Raw genomic sequence first — 27,080 nt, forward strand, 5'->3', positions numbered from 1 at the left:
CAATGATAAAAATATGTATTGACGTTTCAAAAGTGCTTCTCGAAGAAGTCTAATTGAATAAATAAATGTTTGAGTTTGAGTTTGAGTTTAAATATGAAACATTCAATGGAAAAGAAACCTAATAATTAAATTCTTTCAATTTCTTCAAATTCTTTAAATATCACAAAATACGTCATTATAAAAAGACTGTTGCTTCCCATAAGCTTTCATAAATAACGAAGTTTTTTTCGAATGACATTCAGAAAACTTATACTCATCTATTGAAACCAGATTCACGAATTTAATATTTGATTATAATTATTCAAGAAAGTGATACTTATAATAAAATAATAAAAAATGGCTTCCTATTCTATACCATTGTAATGATTATCTCCAACGATACACTGCCACAATTACACTGCTACTATTTAGTAATCCGTGGTAGTACGATTACACTTTTGCCTCATGTGCGAAGGGGGTTGATTACAAAAATAATACGTATCCCACAATTACAACATAAATAGATTTATTGAAAACTTTAACATTGTATAGACAAAAACGAAACAAAGTATAGAGATCATCTTTTATACTTTTGTAAAAATATTATAACGTATTATTATCTGAATTCGTGAAGTTCATTCTTTCCGACAAAATTTCTTCTACAATTTTTTGAATTACTTTTCGATCTTCAATTTTGATATCCTCAGGCTTCGTTTTGTCATCATAAATTTTTCTATCTATTAGTCTTGCTATAACTTCCTCCACAATAGAATCAATATTTTGATCTGTACGGTCCTTCTTATCAATGTCTTCATTTATTTCTTTACTTCTATTATCAGGTGATACTTCTGTTTTATCTACACTAAAAGCTTCCTCGAGAGACTTCACAAAGTCATCTGTATCATCAATCGTAGGTTCAACAATATTTGAATTGCCTAACTGTTCTTTATCAATGATTATTTCATCTGCAATTGCTGCTACGTCCGGGATATCCCCTCGACCATCTTCTATTTGTTCCTCTGTTTTAGATATATCATTTTCAGAAATTTCTTTGGCAACGTGCTTATGACGTCTCATTATTTCTTTTAACTTTTCTTTCGCAGACGCTACAACTTCCTTTCGAGTTTCAGATTTTATTTTTTCAATGGCTTTTTTCTTACGTTCGGATCGATTCAAGACGATGTGATCATTTACCTTATTGGGTTTTTCTGTTTTGAAAATAGATTCTTCAATTTCCTTTCTGAACAATTCAGTTTCCTCGTCATCAACAAATGTTACCGTGTTTTCATTAGAAATATTTTCTGTTACAGTATTTTCAATTTTTTCTGCAGTTTCCAATATTTTATCCTCTTTCAATTGTTCCTCCGATTTATCAATTTCATCGTAATTTATTAAATTGATTTCTTCTTCTTTGCTGTCTGTTTCACTTAAACTGATTTCTTCAGAATCTTTATTAATATTCGTTGATAAATATGGTTGAACATCATCTCTAAAGTTATTTCGTTCTAATATAAATAGCGCTGGTTTTGTTTTTATTTTTATAGGAGGTATGAGTCTATAATTCATTGCTATTTGAGAAAATGAGTCTATACTATCTAACACTGAATGAGTTTGAGCAAAAGCTTTAACGCTTGGTGAATATTTACTCTTAGCTTCTACGAGGAGATGAGTATAACCTTGCAGCTCCTCGGAACTCAGGGATTCATTTTTAGCATAAGTCCACTGATCATGAATTTGAGTAAATCGCGTAACACCAGTCTGGGCGGCTAGATTGCTAATATGAACGTGCACGTAAGGTTCGTTCTTCAATAGTTTATGGAAACTGTAACAAGAAGAACCAAATTATTGCCTTAATACTTAGCTATTTAAACATAATGTTGACACAAGAGCTTCATAGAAAACAAATTATACATACCGTGTAATTGCTACTCCTCCTGGATAATTAGTCATGGCTACCAATACTAGAGTGGCAGTAAATACTATATTACAAATGATTATTATCATTAATCCCCAAAATAGTAATTCATATATGGGTGCTTTTGTTCGCCGAATATATCTGAAATAATATGAAAGTTGTAATTTACGTTAGTTGCGCATTTTATTTTTGAACACAAATTATAAATGAGTAGGTTTAGTGTATGAATTATAAAATGCGTGAATAAAATTATTAATACTTTAATTACATGAAATGTGATAAAAAAAAGAACACTTGCTCTAAATCAAACAAGGTGGGTGTGTGCAGTACATTATTGTTACTACATAATAAGTGCGACTAACTTCTGTACTCTAGATTAATATATATTTTTTCGCTAGATTCCTACTCTTTACCAGATAGAGCTTGTTATTTATTCGTAAACATCTAATAAGTATAAGATACACTTTTAAGATATTTTTCTTACCATTATTATAATGAAAATAGCTTGGTTGATTGCAAGATTTTCAGAATTTAGTGTTCAGTATCTATGGCCAACCCTCTAATTTTGTCACCCATCCAAAACTGATTGACTACCTACATTGAAATTGCATGCAATGCCATCAGTAGAAGGTTAACATCAATGACTGCTTCACTTCACATTGTTTGATCTAGACAAATTGAAAAGCTACTTAACAAATAAATAATAATGCTTTACACATATTACATTGGTACAATTATAATGGGGCTCAGACACATAAACCGAAAGAGTAGAATAAATTCGATTGCTCTGGCGAGATCACGGGTGGCCGAGAGGTCAAAGAAGTCGCCCGGAATGGCTAAAAACGCGGGTTCGAATTTTTCTTCCATACATCATTGTATTTATAAAATGAATAAATAAAAAGAGCGACTTACACATAAGAACATGTTATAGCTGATGATACGTTGAGCAGTGGGAAAACGTAAATAATAAATCTCAGCTCTTTATGGGGCAGGAATGAGAAAAGCAGTATATAAACAAATGCTGAAACACCTATAGGAACTACTCGTTTGTCTAGGTACAAGCCCACTGGGATCAAAATAATGCTTGGACCTAATCCACGAGGGAGTGCTGAGTAGAAGTACCAGAGAAATGGTGATGTCTGTACGAAGTGATTTAAGGAAATATAAAACAGAATATTATACAAGTATACAGGGTGTAATCGTTAAGTGTGCACAGGCGATTATTCCGTAACTATTTTAAGTTATCAGTTTATATGTATGTATATGTATACATTCATATAGTACACATACAGTGTGGAAATTTTCGATGGGCCCTGGCGGGAAAGTACTTGAAATACTGGAGATAGCAAATTTTGCTGAAAAGAAACATTACTTTATTTTTCAATAACAATGAATTTTTTATGTGGTATGTGGGTAATTTGGTATGTGGGTAGCAGAAGACCCAGAATAATTCATATGCTACTTCTTATCCCGGAAATTCCACAGGAACGGGAACTATGCGGGTTTTTCTTACGCGTCTGGAAATCTAGCAAATACATAAATAACTTCTTATACATATTGTAAATACACTCCTATCTTAACTTCTGCCGTCAGCACTAACTATCGTCAAAACTCATTTATTCTATGTGTAAACAATACATTTACCAAACTATAAAAACAGTTCGATTTTGACTTATTCTGCAGCAGTGCCTACTCCTTTAAGTATCAGTTAGCAAATGAGTTCTTTCGTCTGTTTGATGGTCGAGTTTATTGTTATCATTGTATTGGTTTTAAGCAATCTGTTCATGTGCGTAATGGTTCACATTTGTAATTGTTACATATTATTGTTATTCTAGCCGTGAGAATCTGTAAATGGCTTATTATGATTGTATCATGTGATTATTTATAAGAATACAGCTATAGATTCTCCTTAAACATAAATAAATAACACAAGTATTTATTCCTCTATTGTACCAAAGGTTGTTTGGAAGTAATCACTCTAAGCGATAAGACCGCCAATTGTACTTAGTGTAAGCTATCTTTAAGTGTTTGTATTTATTTTAGTATCTTTAAGTGCAATAAAGTACATTTAGTTATTTATTTATTTAGCCTTTATAATCCATGACATTTAGATACAGTTTACTACAAAAGATACATAATACACGAAAATATAAAAAAATGCAGTTAGGTTAAATGTCCTGGCCCCTTTCGGGTATAGGCCTCCTCCAACTGTCCCCATTTCCTCCTGTTTCCAGCTGCCTTCATCCAGTCTTTGCCTGTCACTTGTAGAATATCATCAGCCCAGCGAGCCCTTGGTCTGCCTTTCTGTCTCTTGGATCCTGGGCCTATCCATTTCGTGACCCTTTTTGGCCATCTATCTTCGGAGTAGCGGGCGATATGTCCAGCCCATTTCCATTTTAAGCGCTGTGCATGTTGTAACACGTCTATTACTTTGGTTTTTGCTCTGATTTTTGTGCTGTTGACTTTGTCTATGGTCTTGATGCCAAGGATACTTCTTTCCATAGACCGTTGGCACGTGCGTATTTTTGACATGGTAATGTGGTTAAAGATCCAAGTTTGGGCACCATATGATAAACAAGGCAACAGGCACGAGTCCATTACTTTTTTCTTTAGCTTCATTGATAGTTTTGATTTTAGTATTTCCTTGTTACTCCAGTATTTATTCCACGTTAATTTGATTCTCCGGTCTATTTCGTCTAGATGTCTTGTCTTTTCAAATGATATTTGTTTTCCGAGGTAGATATAGCTCTCTACGTATTCAATAGGTGTTTGATTTATTCGTATAGGTTTCTTTATGCCATTGGTAGCTACTTTTGTTTTTGAGGTATTCAGTTGTAGGCCTACATTCGCGCTTGCAGCGCTTAGTTCTGTTAGCATTCCCTCTAGTTGATTTGGTGTTTTAGCGAAAAGAACTATATCATCCGCAAATCTTAGGTTACTGAGGTTTTTTCCTTCTATGCTTATTCCTTTACCTTTTTTGTTCCATTCTAGGTCTTTCATTATATTTTGCAGGACAGCTATAAATATTTTTGGCGATAGCGGGTCTCCTTGCTTCACACCTCTGCGGATATAAAATTCTGCGCCTAGCCTATCTAATTTGACGCGGCTTGTACTTTTTCTATATATATCCTTGATGATGATGATGATGTAGAATAGTGTAGAATGTAAAGTACACATCTTATAATTATATTATAAAGCTGAAGAGTTTGTTTGTTTGTTTGAACGCGCTAATCTCAGGAACTACTGCTCCGATTTCAAAAATTCTTTCGGTGTTAAGGTACCCACAGACACACAGACTGGTGAAACGTAACTAATGTTTGCCTATTAAAATGGCTCTACTTTAAATGTATAATTCTGCCTTTCATTGCATGTTCGCTGCAAGCGTGAACGCATAGCGCGCTCTTAAGAGCAGGCTCCCTTTCTCATTTCTGGCACTGAGAGACCAGTTACGGTACTAGACGCTAATACAGCCGTAATAAAGTTGAATATCGCGTGCGCTCTTTGATCGCGTTCGAGCTCGAAAAGTAAGTCTCAATTCTTTTTCGTTTATATCTAAAGTAATAATTGGCCGTAGATAACCAAAAAGGATCCAACCCACAAAATGTTACTTTTGAGTTATTGAAGTTTGAAGTTTAACCTGTGTTTGTTCATATAAAGACTTGCTTGTGTTAATTGCTTCTTAAGGAAAAGTGTGTGTGTCAATGTATATTTTATTCTTACAAACAAATTTTATTGAATTTAGTTTTATTTATTGAAATATTCAGCTAAATGTGTGTTAGGATCCTTTTTGATAAAACCTATTTTCAATTATGATAAGTGAATTTTCATTTCGCAAAAACGATTCAAAGTAGCTAATTGCTACTAAGATCCTTATTTTTTTTTAATTTCATAAATAAAACAACTAACATTCAATTTTTTTTTCATTATTTATATAAAACATATTAATTCTATCCGATTTACTATTCTTCTTCGTGTGCGAAGTCCGGTTCATCGCCATATCTACATCGACATGAAGTCTTGGATTGCCCCCTTGGATTGATTTATAGAAATCCAGGCAGTATTTAGATAAATAGTCAAAGATTGACTCCAAATCGTCTAATTGGGCTTTTCTTTAACATTTGGCCATAGTCATTGAAAATCATTATCAGATACCTCCGAAGATTTACCTTTCGAGCCCGCCCATACATACAACTTTTGCATCGACTAAACTGATCTGTCGAGCTGTATTCTCCTCTTGAATTCAACATGACTAAACTGTTTAGTCGATGGAGGTGCGCATACAATCGATTTCAGTCTTAATAATTTATATCCCCAACAAACCTTACAGTCTTCTATAGGCAATTCTTGAATGAAGGTAATAAAGATGAGCACATGAGCGGGTGATCGATAGTTGTGCGAGTAATTTTTTTTTGTTACTTCGACATATTCGTCAGCTTCGTAAATTTTTTCAGGTATTTTCAAAGTGCTTCTATTTTCGAAAAATCGGTATAAAAAAGGCAAAGATGTGTGACCCGATCAAGATACTTGGAGTGTGAACTTAATGCATGCCTAACGCCTCAAGCTTTAAATACATAATATTCAGTCTATCCAAATGTTCTGAATCGTTTTTGTTATTAAACCAGTATACATTTCTACAAAATTCAGTTTAACAAAAGAGATCCATGCTTTCTGAATCTTTTTAGTGATTTATCTATTGCATCATAATATCATAAAAATTAAATATCTAAAAGGATCCACATGCTTTGGATTTTTTTAAACATTTTAGTTTTGTGTTAGTTTCTTAGACTGAGCGTTTTACAATATGATCCAAGAAGAATGGATCGTTTTTACGAAACTAAAATATGGCTTCTCCATACATGTGGGTTGGTACCCAGTGTCAATTTAACGTCAAAATATTCATATTTTACTTGGATTGTTTTTGCTAATCGAAAATATAGACCTAGACGAGCAGTTTGGTATATTTAACTCATTTTCGGTCATGTTGTGGGTTGGATCCTTTTTGCTTATCTACGGCCAATTGATCTAGAGAAAAAATATCTTGGCATTCGATAGTAAACCCTATTTTCTTACTGTTAACATTTATTTTAGACATAAAGTCCAAACGTAAATCTTTAAAAAAATGTAATAAATTAATCCTTAAAAAAGGCATAATTTTTGAATAAAAAATGAGTCGAGCGAAAATGTTGCAATTACGTAACTGTCTTGTACATCGAAAGAAAAAGACCCAATAAATCATATAAGTACTAAAGTTCCATTTTGATTGTATGTGTGCCTGTTTCAGAATATTAATGGAAAAACACATAAAAAGGGAGCTTCCCCTTATCGCGCATTCACTACGAACCTCCCGCGTTCGTGTGCCTTGCCCCTTTGTGTTCGTTCGAAAAACCGACAAATCATGGATCGCTCCGCGCGCGGCTTGTAAAGCTCGTAGCATGCGCGTGAAACATTTCGGGCGCACAAGACGTCCAAACTATGAGAAATTGTTACAGTGTGTTACCTTTCACGATACATTGCAACAATGTGTACGATGAATTCTTTAATTGCATGACACATTGCATGTTACGTCTCACCAGTCTGCACCCACCAGATAGCCCATTTATCGAGAAAGGCTATAATAGGCTATACAATAAAAATTAAAAATGTTTAATCCCATGATAGTTCTATTTCTAAGAGCAAATATTTTTTAGAGAAATTAGGAATTCATTATCTTTAATATTGTCCGAGTCGATTTTAAGAATTTAAGCAAATTTAATTTTTTCTTAATTTTTAGTTAGTTCGATTCCCGGTCAATGCAAGTGAATTTTCGAAAATCTTTGAATGCAGTTCTATTTCTTTTTAAAAATAAAGGAATTTTTCCCTTCAGCTAAATTTGCTACCTTCATTATTTCAACTTCAAGGGCTTTCCCTCCGGGCCCATCTAAAATTGCGACACTGTATATTTGAAAAACTGGATTTTGTTTCATCTAGTAGTAGCTCACTTCTAATACGATTTTAATGAAAGGGAAAATAATATCTAGAAAATGCTACAATTTGAAAAGTCTTCATCAGTAAATTTCAAAATATGTAGTTTCAGTGTGTTATGAAATAAAAAAATAATATAGCTTAATAAAGGATACACCCCAGTCTGAGCTTTTATTCATAACTGTGTTGAACCAGAATACTTCTGCTTCAGGCCAAACCAAACGGCCCCAGAATATGGAATCAATAAAAACCGTTAGAAGTACCAGACCAGCTCCAGCTGGTGCTATGATTTTCATAAGCCTGTAATTATATATAATCAGTATATAATTAATGTTTTTTATTACAAAAATATTTTATGCACTTAGAAACTCTTGTGAAAATTTTATCTTTAAATTTAATTTTATTCAAAATTGGTCAAATAAAAAACTTTATACTTCAAGATATTTGATTAAAATTTAATAAAATGTTCACAGTTTCATCTATACATTGAGTATTAAAACATTTATCTTGAAAGCCATTGGTAAATACTTAATTCCAAAACTTATTATTACAAAAAAAACTTACTCAAGTACAGTGATTTTCTTGAAATATAAATCGATTATCAAAAACAGACCAAATAGCATAGCCAGCTCTGATCTAAATATCACTATTGATGCACCAGCTGACACTATAAATTGTTTATATTTTCCTGATAGCCAGCCATCAAATGCAAGTAAAACTGAAAGGAGAGGCATTCAACAGTCATAACATTATTCTTTAAAAAAAGGTATATCTTGTTACTTTAGTATAATACATTTTATAATGAATCATATATCCATTTTAGGTGCTAATGTGTGTGGCTCATTTCTATAAGTGCTCATTCACTATAGTAAAGTTATTGGAAGATCTATAATAAGTTACTTACCAAGGGGCAAGGCCATAATATTAGGTAATGGACGGCTCATATAGAACATAAAGTGATACTGCGACACAGTAATTGTTGTAAACCACCATGCAAATGTGTTTCCAAAAAGTTTTTGAAGGGTGCTTCGAAGGCGACTCCATGCTGCTATCACAGTGAGTGCTAAAGTTAATCGTACTGGAACAAAACAAAAACAAAAGGTGTATTTCAAAAAACAATATTCATTGTGATCGTAACTATTGGAATTGACGTCAACGCTTCCATCAATATAAATACTCACCGACATACTGCGTCCAAAATTTATTTATACCGAACAAATGTAACAAAACCACAACAGGTGAAGAGAGCGCGGAAATAACGAGCGGTCCAATAAATGTTCTCGGCACAACACCCGGGAACTCATTATGATCGTACTGGAAAAAATAGATTAATAATTTTATCTCAGTACGCAACTTATGAATCCAAAATTAGATATTCTCTATATACCTCCGACAGGTTAAAGCGGTGATACAAAATATCGTGAAATGCTTGTATATTAAAACTTTCTTCAACTTTAGTGAATGGACACAGAAGAACGTGTAAACTAGACACAATATACAATAACTGCACCATTTCTTTTATTTAAAAAAAATCCTAATTCCTCGATAAATATTAACCCATCATACACATCGTCACATTATTCTAGGAGGTGTCAAAATATTTATAACAATCAGCTGTCGGCTGGATTATGACCATATGACACAGTCAAACGAGCGTCGAGCAGTCAAAACTCAAATGTGCTCAAATTGCTCAAATGTCATATTAAAATTTTACACAGATTCAAAATGAAATAAATTTTCACAGGATTTTCATCACTAATTTAAAAAATAAATCGAAAATTAGTACCAAATATCTTAGAGTAGTATAAATACAGTTTTATAGATCTGTTATTTGTGCTACTGAAATCGAGAATAGGATGAGTGTATAATTTCTGAATGTATCCGAACTTTGCTTTGACAAGTATCGTCAACAATGGAGGAACGGATTCTTTGACATTTCAAAGGCAGTGTTCGTTTTCTGATACGAAAATATCAATAATGATCAATAACTCAAACAAAACAATAGTTGCGACAATATTATAACAATATTTCGCTCTTTATTCAAACAAAACTTTGAGAATGTGTGATGTTTGTTCGGAGTTTTCACAGCTTTTAGTTAACTGTAAGGAACATTGTTTCGAAATTTTGTGGTTTATTCACTTTGCACAATATTATTTTGTGTATATCGACTTTAAAATAATCCTATTGGTATTAAATTGAACCGGTATGAAGAACTGTGAAGGTTTTTATTTATATTTTTCTTAATTTTAGGCGAAACGCGACTAACCGACGATGTGTCCCAATATCCCTCAATAAGTCAGACTGAGCTTGAAACAGTATTAAATTACATTCTTTCCTGGCCACAGAGGTAATAAATTATATCTTTTTGTTTACATTTCGAAAAGTATTTTATATTTTATAAAATTACGTTTCCTTAGAATACAAAAGTAAAACTTTTACACGCGTTTTATTTGTAATTATTTTCATCTTCATATTTTGTGTATTGTTTTGCAGGCAATGCATGTGTTGTTACCGTGACGTTAAAAATTTTGAAAGATTTTATCTTGTTGTGCAAAGTATTATTTGTCTTTCGGTATTTCAACTGAAATTACTTAAAGATGAATTAATTGCTGCATCAGTGAATCCACCAAATAATACATCAGATACCAGTCAAGAGATACCAAAGGATGAGAAGAATAGCTCAACAAATAATGATGAGAGTGATGAGAAATCAGAGGGTGATTTAAAACAAGAGAGTACAAAAAAAGGAGAGCCCAGTGAGCAGAGTTCTAGTGATGTAGCTAAAACAGAAAAGTTATCCACAAGTACTGAAAATGAGCCATGGCCTATACAGCAGAGAGAAAAACTTTTACACATTGTGTCTAAAGTTTTTCTTCATAACTTTCCATTGTACACAGCTTGCAAACACTCCACTTTGAGTAGACTCGATGATCTCTCCGCTCAAGAAATATCAAATCTAAGCTCATTTTGTGACCTACATGATACTGAAATACCACCATATTTATTGAGAAATGTAAATTTATTTTGTAAATTGGGTGGGGTGTGTGCAATGACAGCTGTGTTTGAACATGCCACAGCGAGTACTCTACCACTATCTATGGCACATGCAATTGTAGCAGCGGTAGGAAATTTGAAACTGTGGTTGAATTTTAGAGCTGTAGCACAACAGTTCATGCCTCTCCGTAGCAAAATACTCAAATACATGTGCAGCTTAGAGGATAAGGACTTGAGAGTCCCTGCAGTCAAATCAATGGCGGGTGAGTTGCTTATAAAAAATATTATACTCAACATATTACAAGTAAATTGTTTTTGAAAATATTACTTATTCACTCTGTTTATTGAATCTATAACTCAATTCTAAGTACTTATTAAATAATTGGATGCTTAACATTAAATGTATTTAATAATCATTATATTTCTCTCCTAGACTTCATGTGGGGTGCAGCAAAAGAGCCTTTAGACTCACCGCTTGCCTTCGATGCAGATGGGCTCGCACTGGCTTTCAAATACTTCAATAGCAGTACATTAACCATGAGGCTAGCTGGTATAGCTCAGATCAATGCTCATATAGCTGCGCACAATGAGCTGTGTGCAGGAGAATCAGCGGCTGATGCTGAGGTAGCTGGACAGCATTTGGCTGCATGGCTGTCATTCAATAACATCATTGAACATTTGTTTGGACCTAATTTGCATGTTGAGGTAAGGAGATATAAGTCAAATTCAATTTATTTTTTATTCAATATTTTATTATATTACTACCTACTTGCAATTCATCTGGCAATTTTAAGATTTATTGCTACGGTTACTAAATTTTCTTTTAGATATTGTTAATTTCTACACAATCAGTTTGATTAAATTTATCACACTTAATTTTAGTACCTTATCTATGCATGTGTTAGTCATAATAAAAGGAAAAACACAACTTTTTTAGGTTATCAAACAGTCCCACATGATCCTCAAATTCCTAGCAGTGGAGGGACAAGTTACCTCCGAACATGTTGAGCTTGTGTGGGCAGCAGCTCAGCTAAAGCACTGTGGACGGCAAGTGTATGACCTCCTGCCGGGATTCATTAGAGCTTTATCTCCTAAACCATGTGCCCATCTCTATAGCCTCCTGTGTTCTTTACCTCCTAAGGAACATACTGAGCAGGTGAATAAATTTAGTAGTTTATGTGACTTGCATGAAATTTTCAACTACCCTAAAAAATTAATTTAACCTAAAACTTTCAATCTCAGAATGTTTTGATAAATTCCTCACAGATTAATTTTTAGCTTCAGTACAATATATAAGACAATTTACTTTTCAGACATATTACTTTTTGCTAGTTTAAATCATGTATAATGGCACGTAATTTGATAACTTTTTAGCAAAATGTTAGTGAGCCTAAAAAAATCTACATGTACAAAAACTTCATGCGTAAACTCCGCCCACTGCGCCAAAAACGTGTCAAGCTACATAACAACAATTATAAGTGCATCCACAATGTTAAAACAATTTATTTTATGTTACTTACATTGCTTTTTAGTCAACACTAGCTCATATTATCACATAAATGTATTTCCAGAGTCTATACCTAGCGTCCGCACTAATGCGTGCGATGTGGACGCGGGGTCGCGGCGCGGGCAGCCCGGCGGGGGAACCGCCGCGTTTACCCCCACCCGCGTGCAAACCGCACCGCTCCTCGTCTGAAGCTAGCGTTAGTATGGACCAGACGAATTCCGATGATGATCCTGTGAGTTATTGCTCTTTTATTATAAAAAAAATATATATGTATAATGAGTTAATTTTATTTAAAGATCCTTAGAAAGTTGTGTTGGTATTAAAAATGGTACCTAAATAATGTAATAAGAAAATGTTACATTATTTAAGTACATCATGCCCGAAACATACACCTCACAGTACAGTACATATACAATATCAAACAACAATATCCATTTTTTCTGAAAGAAATTATCTCCATGATACATAGTTATTTGAAAAAAAAAATCAACCCTATTTGCCACTTTAGTGTGAAGAGCTGAGCACATCTGGAGAAGAGGCTGGCCCCACGCCACGAAAGCAAAGCAAGCATCAGCGTGAGTTAACAGGTAATATTTGAAGAATTTTTAAATAAAAATTCATTGAACAAAATACTAATTTTAAATTTAATAATATTTATTGTTAATTTTAGCTGAACAAGAATGGCTTCGCGAGGGTGAAGAACTTACCAAAAAGGAGTGCACAACACTTAAATCATGTCAAAAGTAAGTTATATTTTACAGTCATATAGAAAGTTATATAAATGGCTACAATACAATGTATGACATTTGTTAAATTATTTAAACCTTAACCACAGATTAATTGGCCATTAAACACAACGAGAGAATAATTTTGATTGTTGCGTTATGTTTACGAATTTTAAAACGATCAAATGCGTCGCTCCTGTAAATTTGATAAGATTATTTTTCACATTGCAAAATTGATTGACTGATTATTATTCATAGTAATAACAACTAATTTCTCAATTAAATAAATAATTATGGTGCATAGACGCAACAAGCGCGCTGGCAGTAGCGGCAGTGCGAGCAGCGGTCCTGAAGAGCTGTTGCGGCCGCGCAAGAAGAAACTGTATAAGAAACGGCACAAGCCCGGCAAGCCCAGGCATTTCCGTGAGTGCATGGTCCATACAGTTCATAAAATATGAATTTTATTTTTTTACAACATTTCCAAACCTATGTTTTTACCTTGTTTTAAGTAGTAATAGGTTATAGACGCGCAAAGGAAACAAAAGTCAGGCAATTGCCTGACTATGTTATATGCGTGAGAATGAAAGAGCGTGACTTTGTTTGTATAAACGTAGACGCCATGGTACAGAATAAACTGTATATCATTTTGATACATCATTCTCCTCAAATAATTATAGTAGCGTAAGTTTTTACAACCAAGTTACAACCAACAATACAATCAAGTTAAAGTTTTTGTTATCAAGTTAATAATTATAACGCATTTAAATAATGGATAAAAATTTAAATTTAATTGTATTGAAAATATTGTCAAATAGCAGCGCAATTGAAAACTGCGGAGCTCGCGGAGTCGGTGTCGGAAGTCGAAGAAGAGTCGTCTGGAAGCGATACAGCGCACTGCCAATTACTATGCGATAATGTTGATGCAAGGTTAGTGATACTTTAAAAACTGTTTATGTGACACTTTTTCAAGTTAATATTGATTTGCTATTTGAAAATATAAATTAATTCCTCTATTACAGATGTTTGTTTATTGATGTAAATAAAAAACGTTCTCATAGTGTTAAGTATAATTTTGCAATAGATAGAATGTTAGAAGTTCATATTTTATTTAAATTTATTTTACTTTTCTATTAATGTTATTTAACATGTACATTGAACAGGTATAAATAACTTAATAAACCAATAAAAAATGATGGTTTTTTTATTATTTTCATCTACCTATCTAAAATATTAGACACTAAAGTTTTTTCTAACATATTTTGTGCTTCATTCAGGAGATTAATGGAACTCCGTCTCCTGGAGAGCTACAAGCGGCGTTCTGAAGAAGAGGGCAGTGCATCATCAGCCGTGTCACCGCACTCGCACCGTCTGCCAGACCTCGATGAAGATGACTCTGCATGTGAGGAGGAGCTGGCTAGATTAGCGGCTCAGGTATGTTATGAATTTTGAAGATGTGCTGCTCATTTGTGGTGATAACCATTATGCTGCTATAGTCCTTTTCACCTATGATGATTCCTGTGACACTTCATCGTGTTCCGTATTTTATGTTTAAAACGCCAAAATATTTTTAGTGCATAATATTTTTATTTTTTATTACCAAAAATATAAAAATGAATTATCTTAAGCTTATAAATCAAAAACAGTATTGTTTAGTTTAATATAATGAAAAATAAAATAAAATAACACAAAAATATAATACCTACGCAATTCGTGTACATGAAATGGATCGTTGAAAAATCATAGAGTTGGAAAATCAAATAATCGGCGCCCATCTTGTGATCGTTTGTCAATCGAGTCAATCGTCTGTACGAGTGCGTCAGCCTTGTATACAAGTTGCATTTTTATATTGATACTTTACGTGGTATTCTGTTATTGTTACTAATTGTTATTGTTGACTTTTTGTTGCTGTTGTTGGTAAAATGTCACAATAACTATTTTTGGTACTTTATTCAAATCGATTTCATGTCCATATAAAATATTATCGATTATCGGAAACAATTGATACGATTTCAGTAAAGGACATCTCTACGCGTGTCAAAAATCGATGTGTCACAGAAATCATCTTAGGTGGAAAGGACTATAGCACAGAATACATAATAGTAGCTAAACGCTACAGAACGGACACTCTCCGCCTCCCGCCAAAATTAAACACTTACCTCACCCCGCACGATCAGACATAAAATGGTCCATATTTTTCTACAGGGACGATACGCCACACACGCCACGAAGATTGACAACATTAATCAAATTGACTTAAAGTAATTTTATTATTTTGGATTTGTGATTATCGTTTTTTCTTAGAAAATGGTTAGATATTGTGCTGTTTACGGATGTATTTCATCTGAAAAACGCGAATTTTTTTTACGCTAGTCAAAAATGTGCCAACCATAAAGCGTTAACACACACATTTGCAGTCTCTACAGTGTGACTGTCAAAACGATAATTTTGTATGGAGTGTCCGGGGTGTGACTATAGTTTGTGTTTTACTGAGCGAATAATTACGTTATATGGAAATCAATTACTACAGATCATATTCAGCAAGAAACTGTTAATTTTGGTTAGCAATTGGTGTTGAGTTTTTTTTTATAATATATAGGGTATATTAGTTCTGTATATTAGTTCAGGATACATCGCCCATTTTTGCAAGTGACTACTATCAAGCTGATTTTCCGTTTGTAGCTTTATTTTGATGAGACACCGAATAATTTCGTGTAAGAAACTCTCGATTGTGGTAGCTAACAGAGATAACAAGGATAAAATTTTTTGATTTGATGGTTCTCAAATATTTATTACGCAATTTGTAGGACAATATGTCTGTTGAATTATATAAACATTAATTAAGTGAAAACAAAAAAATCAGCTTGTTAGTAATCATTTATGATGACCTCGTTATCGATACACTTTGGAAAGGGGGACTCTTTGAACCAACCATAGATTTTGTAGGACAAATATTTTTTCGAATAATTTAGGTAATTATCTTGAGATTGAACAAAAAAAAAATCATTAGTAATAAATATTTGAGAACCATCAAATCAAAAATTTTTATCCTTATTATCTCTGTTAGCTACAACAATCGAGACTTTCGTACACGAAATTATTGGGCGTCTCATCAAAATAAAGCTACAAACGGAAAATTAGCTTGATAGTAGTCACTTTCAAAAATGGGCGATGTATCCTGAACTATATTGGATGTATTCGTTGTGTGCGCGATGACAGCGCCCCTATTCAGGGCCGCAACTATTCAGGACTTGTCATCTGTCAAATCATTTCAACTGATGTCAACTAGATGATAAGATATTTTTATGATATTGATTTTCGACTAGTTTTTCAACGAAATTGAAAAAAATAGTGTAAAAAGTGAGTGTGTATAATATTATGCCTAGCGATTTTCTTCCGGGTGAAAAATATTTTTTTCTCTTCACAGCAGCTATCCATTTTTGTCTTTGCTGTAATGTCCACTTTGATGTTGGAAACGAATTAAACTTGCAGGAACTGTTTTTCCCATTGTTTTTTCAATACGACACAGCATGTACTATGACCCATATCGCTAATTTTTATGTTTTTACTTAAAATTTTAAAGGAAGTTATGAAAATAAAGCAATTTGACACATGACAGCCCAGAATCAATTCACATTTCTGCCACGTCGTGCGCTACGGTCGATTTGCCGTTCCCTACCACCCACTTCGCACATAGCCAATATATGACGGTGTACTAAGCGAAATGAAACTTATAGTTTTGCCTACACTAATTGCGTAAAAACAAAGTAGTAGTACATAGTTAGCAGTTCAACAAAATTTTCCTGATACTCGATGTCATCTCTAGCTTCGCGCAGTTAACATTTTCCGCGCGTTTTAATAATTTATCTTATATATAAGAATAGTTTGAAATTCTATGAGTAATTTTTACGTAATTAGCATGCAAAACTAAGTCCCGTAAAGTATAGAATAAAAACTTTATACATACAGGATACACGTTTGTATTGGGTCCTTGCAGGCGCAGTGCATCCCCGAGTACGGCGTGGGCGCGCTGGCGCTGGGCGTGGCGGCGGGCGGCGCGCTGCCCTTCAGCGTTGACGACGTGTGCCGCCCGGGGAACACGCTGCTGTGGGACCTGCTGCAGGACGGCGCTATCGTATGTACACCTGCGAGCTCATACACAGGACACGCTCGTTGCGATGTCATACAACCAAACATAATTATTGAGCGAAATATTGATCACAACGGGTAGTGGTTACAGTAATGAAAAAGTTGAGAAATATCGTGTCGTGGTATTGGTCTAATATAAAATGCTTACGATACGTTGTGATAGAAAGACCACATAGTGAAATTCGTGTCATGGCTGACATACTATTCAAACAAGACGCATTGTGCTTATGAAAAGTCATGAACCTGAAGTGGGGAACCATAGCACGGCGGACAAAATTTTATTTATTGAAACATTTTTAAATTGTGATATAAAAATTGTTCTTAAATTTTAATTTCGTCTTTATAACACTTCTCTTCTCTTCTTCTCTTCTTATATGAATAACGAAAATGTAATACAAAATTATTATTTCAGGAACAACTCGGAGAAGGTCTTGCGTTGGAGGCTGAAAAAGCTCTATGTGCTCTGTTGTGCTTCAGCACAGATAAATTTATTAGGATTAAGTTCATTGAAGGCTGTCTAGACAACCTCGCGAATCACAGGTATGAATTTAACTTTAAGTTCATATGTTTAGTAATAAATTGGGTAATTACTTACTTATTATTTTACTGAATTATGATTTTTTTTAGGTCTGTTGCTGTTTCTCTTCGGCTATTGCCGAAGTTGTTTTCGTCTTTTCAACAATTGCGTGGAATGGACATGCATCAGGTAAATCTTGACAAAATTTTTTTTTATTTTGTATACAATATTATAAATTATTTTGGACCATTATAAACATTGACATTTGTTTAAAATGTTCAGTTACAATCTTTAAAAAAATATTTTATTCAAACTTATTATTTATTTTTTAAATTAGTTATTTCTTATATATTATATTATTTTTTTATAACTTTTTCATGTACAAATGCTACTATACTAGGTGGTAATGTGGGCGGAGCGCGAACGCGGCATGATGCGCTTGTTCCTTGAGGACTTGCGGCACTACGTCAAGCAGCGAGCCAGTGCAAGTGCGAGTGCTAGCGCCAGTGGCAGTACGTGTGGTGCAAGCGAGGCACAGCACTACGCTCATATCACTGAGCTGACGGTGCGCTTGCACTTTCTGACCGCTATCTTCTCGCCGGTCGGATCGCCGCACCATTTTAGGTGTGTAATACTATTAAGTTTTAGGAGAAATTTTAATTAAGAGTTAGCGCGCAAGAGCAACCTTTGTCTCCGCAACTATTTAGTTTCTCCCATCAACTCTATGGGGAGTTGCGTCGTTACGTGCGCGCACTTTCTTACTAGCCCATGGAGTTGATGGGAGAGACAAAATAGTTGCGGAGACAAAAGTTGCTCTTGCGCGCTAGCTCTCTGAGAAATATAGCAGTTTAATTTAATCATTTTTAGTACATATTATACAATACACAATTACCAAGATTATGAAAATATATAGAACAAAACTACTAGAAAATTAAAATCAGAATTAAATAGTAAACTTACGAAAAAAAATCCTATCAGTAAAAAATGTCAAAGTTCTTAAGAATCGTCGTAAAACTCCATTTCAGACTGACAGTAGAGCAAGTGGAGGAACTATGGCAATGCCTAGTTGTAGAAGGTACCAGTGAATGTGCCGATTGCCTGTACTCGTGGCTACTGTCGCACACCAAGACGCCCGACCAGCACGCGCTAGGTTTGGATGCGTTAAGGTTCTTGTATGTGGAGAAGATGCCTACTCTTGATCCAGAGGTATGATGATTTGTTATTTTGTCTTTTTCAGATTGATACCGTATTTTTATATATGTTACCGGAAATGTATGTAATCCGTCATTGTATACAATTCCTAGGAAATGTATACAATTCCTAAAATCGTACGGAAATGTGTGAAATAAATTATTTTATACACATTTCCTAGGAAATCTATACATTTCCTAAATAGCTATCGGAAATGTAAAATATTTACGATATTTATATGTCGCAGGCAAGTTGTATATAATCTGGCCGTTTACAAACGGTCGGCATTTTGTAGTAACTATGCCTATAATTCGTAATCAGAAATTTTTGGTTTGGATAAAGGGGTGGGTTAGGTTAGGTTCGTGTTTTTTAAAACTACCGCTCGCGACCGTCTTTTTGTAGAATTTTGGAAAAAGATGAATTTTCGGCATATTAAAACAGCTAGCCGTAATGTTATACGGCGGATTGTACAATCTGACTGCGCCAAATATAGGTACGCGAGGACAGCGGGACGAGGGGACTGATTACTTGCAAAATGAAAATTTGATTTTATCAGAATAAATATAAGTTGATTTTGTGATATTTACGTTAAAAGTTAGATAGTTGATTTTTAAAATGTTAATTAGTAAGATAATAATATTAACATAATATTATTACAATTTTACGGTATGAATGTTACCCGATTACAATCGGGTATTGATACATCAATAAGAGCTATAATAAAAAAAATAACAACGTGTTTTATTACAGAAAGCATTTACTTTACACATTTCCTAATACGATATCGGAATTGTATACAATTCCTAGGAAGATTATACATTTCCTAGGATATGCATGCATTAAATAGTTTTTTAAACAATATTTTATACATTTCCTAAATTGTATCGGAATTGTACACATTTCCTAGGAATTGGATACAATTCCTTGATTTCATACATTTCCGGTAACACACATCCATTCATTCATTATGCCGCGTCCATTTTTTTATGTAGTAACTAAATCAAATTAATCGGTCTAATATATTTTATTTGCATACATTTAAACCAATAAAAATAACTTGAATTGAAAACTTTGTCCTTTTTTTTTGATGTTGATTAAAATCACTTTCACTTTGCAGACGATAAGCATAATGGGGCTCAGCCTGTACCAGCAGCTGTGCAACTTGGCGCGCATGGCGCTGGGCGCGGGCGACTCGCACCCGCACCACGCCCACCACCCGCACACGCTGGCCATGGACCACCTGTGGAAGATCGCGCTGCGGGCCAACAGCACCGGTGAGCTAGTGTGGTGTGCAGACGGTGCAAGTAGTGTGTGGTTTACTGGCAGCTGGGCAACTTGGCGCGCGGCGCGGGTGTCACAGACCCGAGTCAGCCAAACATATACACACTATAATAAATTATATTGAAAAAAAATCCAATCTGATGAGATATTTTTTTATAAATGACGCATCCATTTTCACAAATTATTGCGTATATTGCTTTAAAATTTATTGCACATGTGATAATTTTTTTTTTACAGATGTATCAATGGGTGCGATCCAGTACTTGAACAGCTATTATATGGGGCAGCAATTACAGCAAGAAGATGATTTTGTCTCGAAGTGCATGTTTCACTTGTCGTCTGCGGCTGAGAGGCTCATTACTAAAAGTCAAGATGGTGAAGGCACTTCAAATCAGGACATAAAATGTGATGATACAAAAGAAGAAAAGACGGCCGATAAACAAAATATCTATGAACATATGACTGAAGAGGCGGCTCTGCAATGTATACAGAGGGCATTACTATTGTTGAAGACTCACTTGGATACTTTTAAAAGAAGGTATGAAATATTGCAGCATCTAAAATTATTAAAAAAAATGAATATAGAATTTATTACTTTTTCAGTTGAATTAGAAATAAATAGTTTACCACATAATATTTCTTTTATAAAAAATATTGAGTTCTTAGTGCAATTACAGTGTAAGCACAGTGGAGTAAAAACGCAAAAAAAAATTCTTCTAATAAAATATTCTTTAGTCGTATCACGTGATCCACAGCACTCGTTTCATGGTTCAGCACGTGGCTAAGGCCGGTTGCAGAGCTTGACTGACCATCAGTGCGTACGTCAGTCGCGCTTGTCATAATTATGTATGGAAATTCATAAAACCGTTCATAGCTAGACCGACCATACGCACGCGTACTGTCATGCGTATTAGTGTCATAGTCATATACATTGTTGATGCGTACCGTCAGGACCGATGGTACGCACTGACGGTCGCTCTGCAACCGGCCTAACGTTTGTGTGTCGGTACAGATACGCGTACCACCTGCGGCGCTGGGCGCTGGCGGAGTCGGGCGCGTGGGAGGGCGGCGCGGCGGGCGGCGCGGGGGGCGCGGGCAGCGTGCGCGTCACGCTGCAGCCGGCCGGCGCGGGCCCGCGCGCGCTGCTCACGCTGCACCACTCCGACCTGGTGGCGCACCTGCGCGCGCACGTGCACGTCTGGTGGGAGAAGCAGGTGCGCTGCCTGCTTAACTGATACATTGCGACTGTTTTTTTTTTGCATAGCTTCTATCGCGGGCCTTGAGCGCGGGGACCGAATCGAGAAATTCCGTAACGAAAAAAACCTCACGCTCCCCACTCCGACGGGCGGAGGTGTGGCTTGAAGGCATGCAATAGCTTTACCGCGGCAGTCCCCGAGTGCCACACGTCGTTTTTAAATCTTTTTTTAGCTCTCTTAAGCGGCCAAAACTATAAATACACGTTTCAAAAGGCAAGTATGAATTTCCGTATTTCTACAAATAATAGTTATTAATAACGGACCCTTTTATTTTGCAGATTCAAGGCGAAGAAGCTGTTACAGCTTTATCGACGGATGGACCTCTGAGAATGATAACTCAAGGACAAGAGCTCACAATTGACTATGATGAACGTACTCTATATGATATGGGGTTTAAAGATAATCAGGTAAAATAAGTTTTAAGCTTTTTGCACTTTGGTGCTGATCTTTTTTTTATTTGTAATTTATTTTGTACATAGAAATGTATGAAAATCAGTCAAAAGCTCCCGTATATAATTCTAAACAAAAAATAAAACATACCTATCCCACAGTTGGTGTTCGTATCGGTGGGCGTGGGCGGGCGGAGCGCGTGGGCGGAGTGGCCGTCCGCGCAGCCGGCGCCGGCGCGCGCGCGGCTGCCCACGCACCTGCTGCTCGACCCCACGTACTTCCACCACCTGTTCACGCTCATGCAGGCGCTGGGACAGATGAAGGAGCCCGCCGCTAACGGGGTGAGCTTAAACTGTCACGTATGTACGCTGCAGGTGTAAGTGTCAGTGGGCGTCACTTCAATAAAGTTAAGATGGTTAAGACAACGTTGAAAGACTTGAATAATGATTCTAAAGCAACATTGGGACATATAATTAACGAATAAACTACCTCGAAGTTACATATGCACACATAGTTATTCTGATACATAATTATAATTGCTTATTTTCATTAAAATTCATTCCGTATTTGTGTATACGAGTTTAATCATCTTCGGAACTGCGAATATATATAACATTATTCTTTCTTACATTTAGGAACTCATGGCCCATACGAAAGCACAATTACTATCTCGTCGCGTATGGGACATTCTACAAGCGGTTCCACTAAATCCTACGCTTTTGGAAGCATTTCAAAATCCTTCCGAAAATAAGCTGCCTGAGCTCTTGGATCCAACGAGTCCGCAAAAACTCATGTATTCCTTACATATAATCGATAAGTTGAGCTCAAATAATGGCAACCCAAACGTGAAGGAAAGTTCTGGAATAATTACTGGAACTTTGGAAAAAGCCGAAGAGAAAGTTGTTGTTGAAAATTGGAATGAATTGTTCATAAAGAAAGGTGGTCTGAGGTTGCTGTATGATATTATGATGTCTGGTGAGTTAATTTTTATTCATGTCACATATATTCTGATTTAATTTAACTACCTACTTTCATTCTATAGTTTGATCCCTTTTTTGTTGAAAAAAAAAATGTGTTTAGAAATAAAAATATTTTTGGAAATTAATTTCTGAAGCCTTCTCTTATGTTTTTAGGTGTATTACAACGAAGTGATGACAGTGAATGGCGACAGGATTGCCTTGCGTTGTTGCTGCAACTATTATGTCGCATTGGAACGTTACCATGCGCTGAAGCTGGTCAAACACCTAAATTACACCCGGTAAGTTATAAACTTATGATATTGCTCGATCTTGAAACTAAAATTATAAATTGGGCAAAGTGAATTAATCCATAAACTCAAGTTTTCAATTTATTTATTAGAGTTTTTCTCATATAACATTTAAATTGTGTTCTAATATTTAATGTATTTTAGGCATTGCTATCTCTGATGAGTGTAGAGGAGACAACGGATAGGCTTATATCAATTTTGTGCGAGGCTGCTACTGCTAAGGAACCTGTTACATACAAAACAGGGTTTTGGGGACGGGCGCAGGTATGTATTGTTATAAATGACGGTAATGTTATATTATTTCTTGTGTAATTTAACAAATATAAAAATATGAAAAGAAAAACAAGGTGACAAATGAAATTTTATAGATTGTTTTGAAAAAAAGTTCAATAATTGAAATTAAATTTCTTAATAATGTTTTGCTTCACAGACTCCGTAAAATTATTATTATAAATGTGTTATAAACTTTATAGGTGGTACAACACGCAATGCGTATGTGCGTGGTGTGGGCGCGGGGTGGTGGTGAAGCGGCTGCGTTAGCGTGGGCGTTGAGAAAAGCGGCGCCGAGGTTACTGCTCGATGATGCTGATCCGGCGGTAAGCTTGTTTCTTTTAACTAGCTTGTTATTTAAAAAAAATGATAATAGGGAGATGTATAGGGATAGGCTGGTTTGCTTCAGAAACGTACACGTCATCAACCAAAGTTTCATAGGTATAAATTGCAATGGAATACTGTTATTATATTGTGGACAATATAACATGATTTACCCTTATACATTCGAGAAAAACATGGATTGTATTGATTTGATAAAAAGTTTTCACGATTGTGTAAAGTTTGCTTGATAAATAGCAAAACTTTGCTTAAATATATGTATTTTCTCCAGGTACGTCGCGAAGCCGGCAGTGCATTGTACCGGTTATGTGCCGGCGGCGAAGTGTCTGTTCTAGCGCCACTATTACAGTTGCTGCTACAGCACTTGCCAAGGGCAGCTGATATGCGGCCTCATCATCATCACCACCATCATCATCACGAGGTGATACTAAGTGACAAAGTTTATTTTCTTTAAATGCTATATTTTAGGTAAACTTTGGTTTAGCAATAAAGTTTCCAGTAATATTGATGAACTGTTACGACTATTATTGGTCATCCAATGTTTCCTATGAATACAAGGGCTTATAGTTTCTTGTCTTGATAAGTGGTATAACATCTAGAAACCTACTCAACTTAGTTTCAATGTTTTAGGTTGTCCACCATCACGCGGAAGAAGGCAAAGAGCCATATGGACCAGCGTGTCGTGATTATTTCTGGCTAGTCTGTAGGTTGATAGATGGCTTACCAGAAGACTTCTTTAAAGGTATTGTTACCCTTTTTCCAAAAAAATCAATTTACACATTTTCCAAAATAAATTGACTTGTATACTATACATTTTATTGTATTGCAGAAGGTGCATTATCTGAAGATAGTGGGGCGCCTGATCTCAATGAATTATGTGAACAAATCAGTTGTTCTCTAGAAAAGAGGGAAATAATAGAAAAGCGTTTAGAGCCATGCACGCCAGATGACGGACTATACGGACAATTGAGTTTACTGACACATCTTCTAAAACATCCTCTAACATTCAAAACTTCCGAACAGGGTACTAGGACATTAGAAATGGTAAGTGATAAAATTAATTTAAATATTTCAAAATACAGATTACAAAAAGGGAAAAATTCGATCCAAACATTTCAGAAGTCATTTTGTTTAAATTAAAGACATTTTAATTACTTACCTATTTATTTTTTTTGTTATTATAGGTGTTTGGCTTTCTATTCGATGTACCGAATCCGTCGCAACGCAACTTACCAAAGTGCAAGTCGCAGAAATCTCGAGCTGCGGCGTACGATTTGCTTGTAGAGTTGGTCCGCGGTGCTCCCGATAACTATATGGTGCTTTATCAGAAACTCATGGAACACCACAAACCAGGTAATATTATGTTGCAGAATATTATTATGACATCAATATTGTTTTTGAATTTGATATTTAGTTTTATAGCATTAAAATGCTTTACCTATGAATGATAAGTTTTTAGAGAACAGAAAAAATAAAAAAGGGGGTGTCTCTTAGACACATAAAACGGAAAGAGTAGAAGAAATTCGATTGCTTCGGCGGTATAACGGTTGGCTGAAAGTTCAGGCGTCGCCCCGGCAAGGGAAAGACGCGGGTTCGAATCCCGCCTAGTGATCGAATTTTTTCTATCCTTAAAAATTACTCATGAATATTGATTTTATGGCTATCTTTATATTCATTTATATTCTTTAAAGCTATTTTTATATTCATTTTAGCTTTCCTATAAAGACAATAGAAGTTTCTTGTTTGAAAGAGAGTTACACAAAAGATACAAAGCTATTGCCTATATTGCCACTCTGTAGAGCTGGACTTGTATTATGTTTCGTTGTATAAACATGTTCGTTGATTGATAAGGTCCAGCATCATCATACCCGTGGGACTACTGGCCAGCGGAAGAGTCTCGGTCGGAGTGCGGCTACGTGGGGCTGACCAACCTGGGCGCCACGTGCTACATGGCGTCGTGCATGCAGCACCTGTTCATGATGCCGCAGGCCCGAGCTGCGTTGCTGCGTGCCGACCCGCAGCACAGCCGCCACGCTGCTACGCTGCATGAGATGCAGCGCATGTTCGCTTACCTAATGGTTAGTACAGTTTTTAAAGTGAAACTTCTTTATGCGCATTGAGAGTAAAATTTCAATATAATAATGAATAGTTCCACTAGTAGCTTGCTTGACGAAATTCGGATTTAACGCCGCCATCTTGTAAATCGTCATTTGATGACAGATCGATTGCGTGCGTTATTTGATTTTGAATGTTTTCCTATTTACATTAATTTTATTTTTCACGTTCCTATAACAATGATAACTCCATTGCTCACTACAACATCTGAAGAAAATTTGAATGGGCTTTTTAAAATAATTTACAATATAAAAAATCAAATTCTATGTTTGGTTTCAGGAAAGTGAACGAAAGGCGTATAACCCCAGAAGCTTTTGCAAAGTGTACCAAATGGATCATCAGCCGTTAAACACAGGGGAGCAGAAAGATATGGCGGAGTTCTTTATTGACCTCGTGTCTAAGCTAGAAGAGATGACGCCAGAATTGAAGAAATTAGTCAAAACATTATTTTGTGGGGTGCTCAGTAACAATGTTGTGTCTTTGGTAAGTTTAATTAATCTATTATTCCTTGATATTGTATTGTTTATAACAAGTTATAATCTTTTTCATCATCTCTTTCCGAGCTAATTGTGCCTTAAATTTAGTCCACAATAATTGTCTAATAATCCATGTATTGATTTTATTAATTTTACAATAATTGAGAACAATTATTATTAGAACTGTTTAATTAGAACAATAATGTAGAAACATAATGCATGGATTTATAGGTTTACTATATTATCTTTATAAATATACAGTATAAGACTCGTACAGTAATCACTAAACTTAATGACTGGGTTGAAGTTGGCACTGCCGTTATCTTGCTTATGTATTTTATTACTGTAGTACAGTCGATATGTTATGTTCCACGAATTGACTCGCACCTAATTTCAGCCCGGCCTTAAATATTGGATTGGATTGGATCTAATTATTTTACCATTCCAGGACTGTCCGCACGTATCTCGAACGCTAGAAGAGTTCTACACGGTGCGCTGCCAGGTGGCGGACATGCGCAACCTGCACCAGAGCCTCGACGAGGTCACCGTCAAGGACACGCTCGAGGGCGACAACTGTTACACGTGCTCGCACTGCTCCAGCAAAGTGCGTGCTGAGAAACGGTATGTTTGCCTGTTTTGTAGGATACTAAGTTACCAGGGCCCGGTTAACTGGACACTGAATAATTTTGTATGGAGAAAGTTTAAAAACTAACCGAGTTTCCTACAAAATTACTTCCCCTTTTCGTTT

At 35.4% G+C, this 27,080-nt stretch overlaps 2 protein-coding genes across 2 annotated transcripts in view; one reads left to right on the plus strand and one right to left on the minus strand.

Annotated features, from left to right (window-relative positions):
* Positions 1–487: 487 nt before the first annotated feature.
* On the minus strand, positions 488–9,477 carry LOC123699772 (dol-P-Man:Man(7)GlcNAc(2)-PP-Dol alpha-1,6-mannosyltransferase). The gene is made up of 8 exons (XM_045646792.1): positions 9,243–9,477; positions 9,037–9,169; positions 8,760–8,933; positions 8,420–8,573; positions 8,011–8,155; positions 2,807–3,033; positions 1,895–2,035; positions 488–1,801 (listed from the first exon to the last, which is right to left on the minus strand). The coding sequence occupies exons 1-8, from the start codon at positions 9,366–9,368 to the stop codon at positions 583–585; spliced, it is 2,319 nt and encodes a 772-aa protein (XP_045502748.1). The 5' UTR covers positions 9,369–9,477; the 3' UTR covers positions 488–582.
* Positions 9,478–9,768: 291 nt separating this feature from the next.
* Positions 9,769–27,080, plus strand: part of LOC123699908 (ubiquitin carboxyl-terminal hydrolase puf) — a gene marked incomplete at its 3' end in the record, with an annotated part of 42,169 nt that continues 24,857 nt past the window's right edge. Inside the window, exons 1-32 of the mRNA XM_045646956.1 lie at positions 9,769–9,956; positions 10,106–10,202; positions 10,349–11,112; positions 11,283–11,554; positions 11,787–12,005; positions 12,421–12,588; positions 12,865–12,943; positions 13,027–13,099; positions 13,386–13,504; positions 13,900–14,008; positions 14,356–14,512; positions 17,076–17,213; positions 17,640–17,767; positions 17,855–17,933; positions 18,145–18,368; positions 18,770–18,950; positions 20,053–20,209; positions 20,454–20,754; positions 21,229–21,430; positions 21,751–21,879; positions 22,024–22,203; positions 22,498–22,837; positions 22,996–23,120; positions 23,274–23,393; positions 23,603–23,725; positions 24,013–24,162; positions 24,372–24,483; positions 24,571–24,785; positions 24,926–25,094; positions 25,593–25,819; positions 26,136–26,339; positions 26,781–26,953. Of these exons, the coding sequence (XP_045502912.1) occupies positions 9,914–9,956; positions 10,106–10,202; positions 10,349–11,112; positions 11,283–11,554; positions 11,787–12,005; positions 12,421–12,588; positions 12,865–12,943; positions 13,027–13,099; positions 13,386–13,504; positions 13,900–14,008; positions 14,356–14,512; positions 17,076–17,213; positions 17,640–17,767; positions 17,855–17,933; positions 18,145–18,368; positions 18,770–18,950; positions 20,053–20,209; positions 20,454–20,754; positions 21,229–21,430; positions 21,751–21,879; positions 22,024–22,203; positions 22,498–22,837; positions 22,996–23,120; positions 23,274–23,393; positions 23,603–23,725; positions 24,013–24,162; positions 24,372–24,483; positions 24,571–24,785; positions 24,926–25,094; positions 25,593–25,819; positions 26,136–26,339; positions 26,781–26,953 (5,777 nt within the window). The remainder of the gene's footprint in view (positions 9,957–10,105; positions 10,203–10,348; positions 11,113–11,282; positions 11,555–11,786; positions 12,006–12,420; positions 12,589–12,864; positions 12,944–13,026; positions 13,100–13,385; positions 13,505–13,899; positions 14,009–14,355; positions 14,513–17,075; positions 17,214–17,639; positions 17,768–17,854; positions 17,934–18,144; positions 18,369–18,769; positions 18,951–20,052; positions 20,210–20,453; positions 20,755–21,228; positions 21,431–21,750; positions 21,880–22,023; positions 22,204–22,497; positions 22,838–22,995; positions 23,121–23,273; positions 23,394–23,602; positions 23,726–24,012; positions 24,163–24,371; positions 24,484–24,570; positions 24,786–24,925; positions 25,095–25,592; positions 25,820–26,135; positions 26,340–26,780; positions 26,954–27,080) is intronic.

Source organism: Colias croceus, chromosome 18 (assembly GCF_905220415.1).
Source record: "Colias croceus chromosome 18, ilColCroc2.1".
In the NCBI taxonomy this organism is placed as follows: Eukaryota; Metazoa; Arthropoda; class Insecta; order Lepidoptera; family Pieridae; genus Colias; species Colias croceus.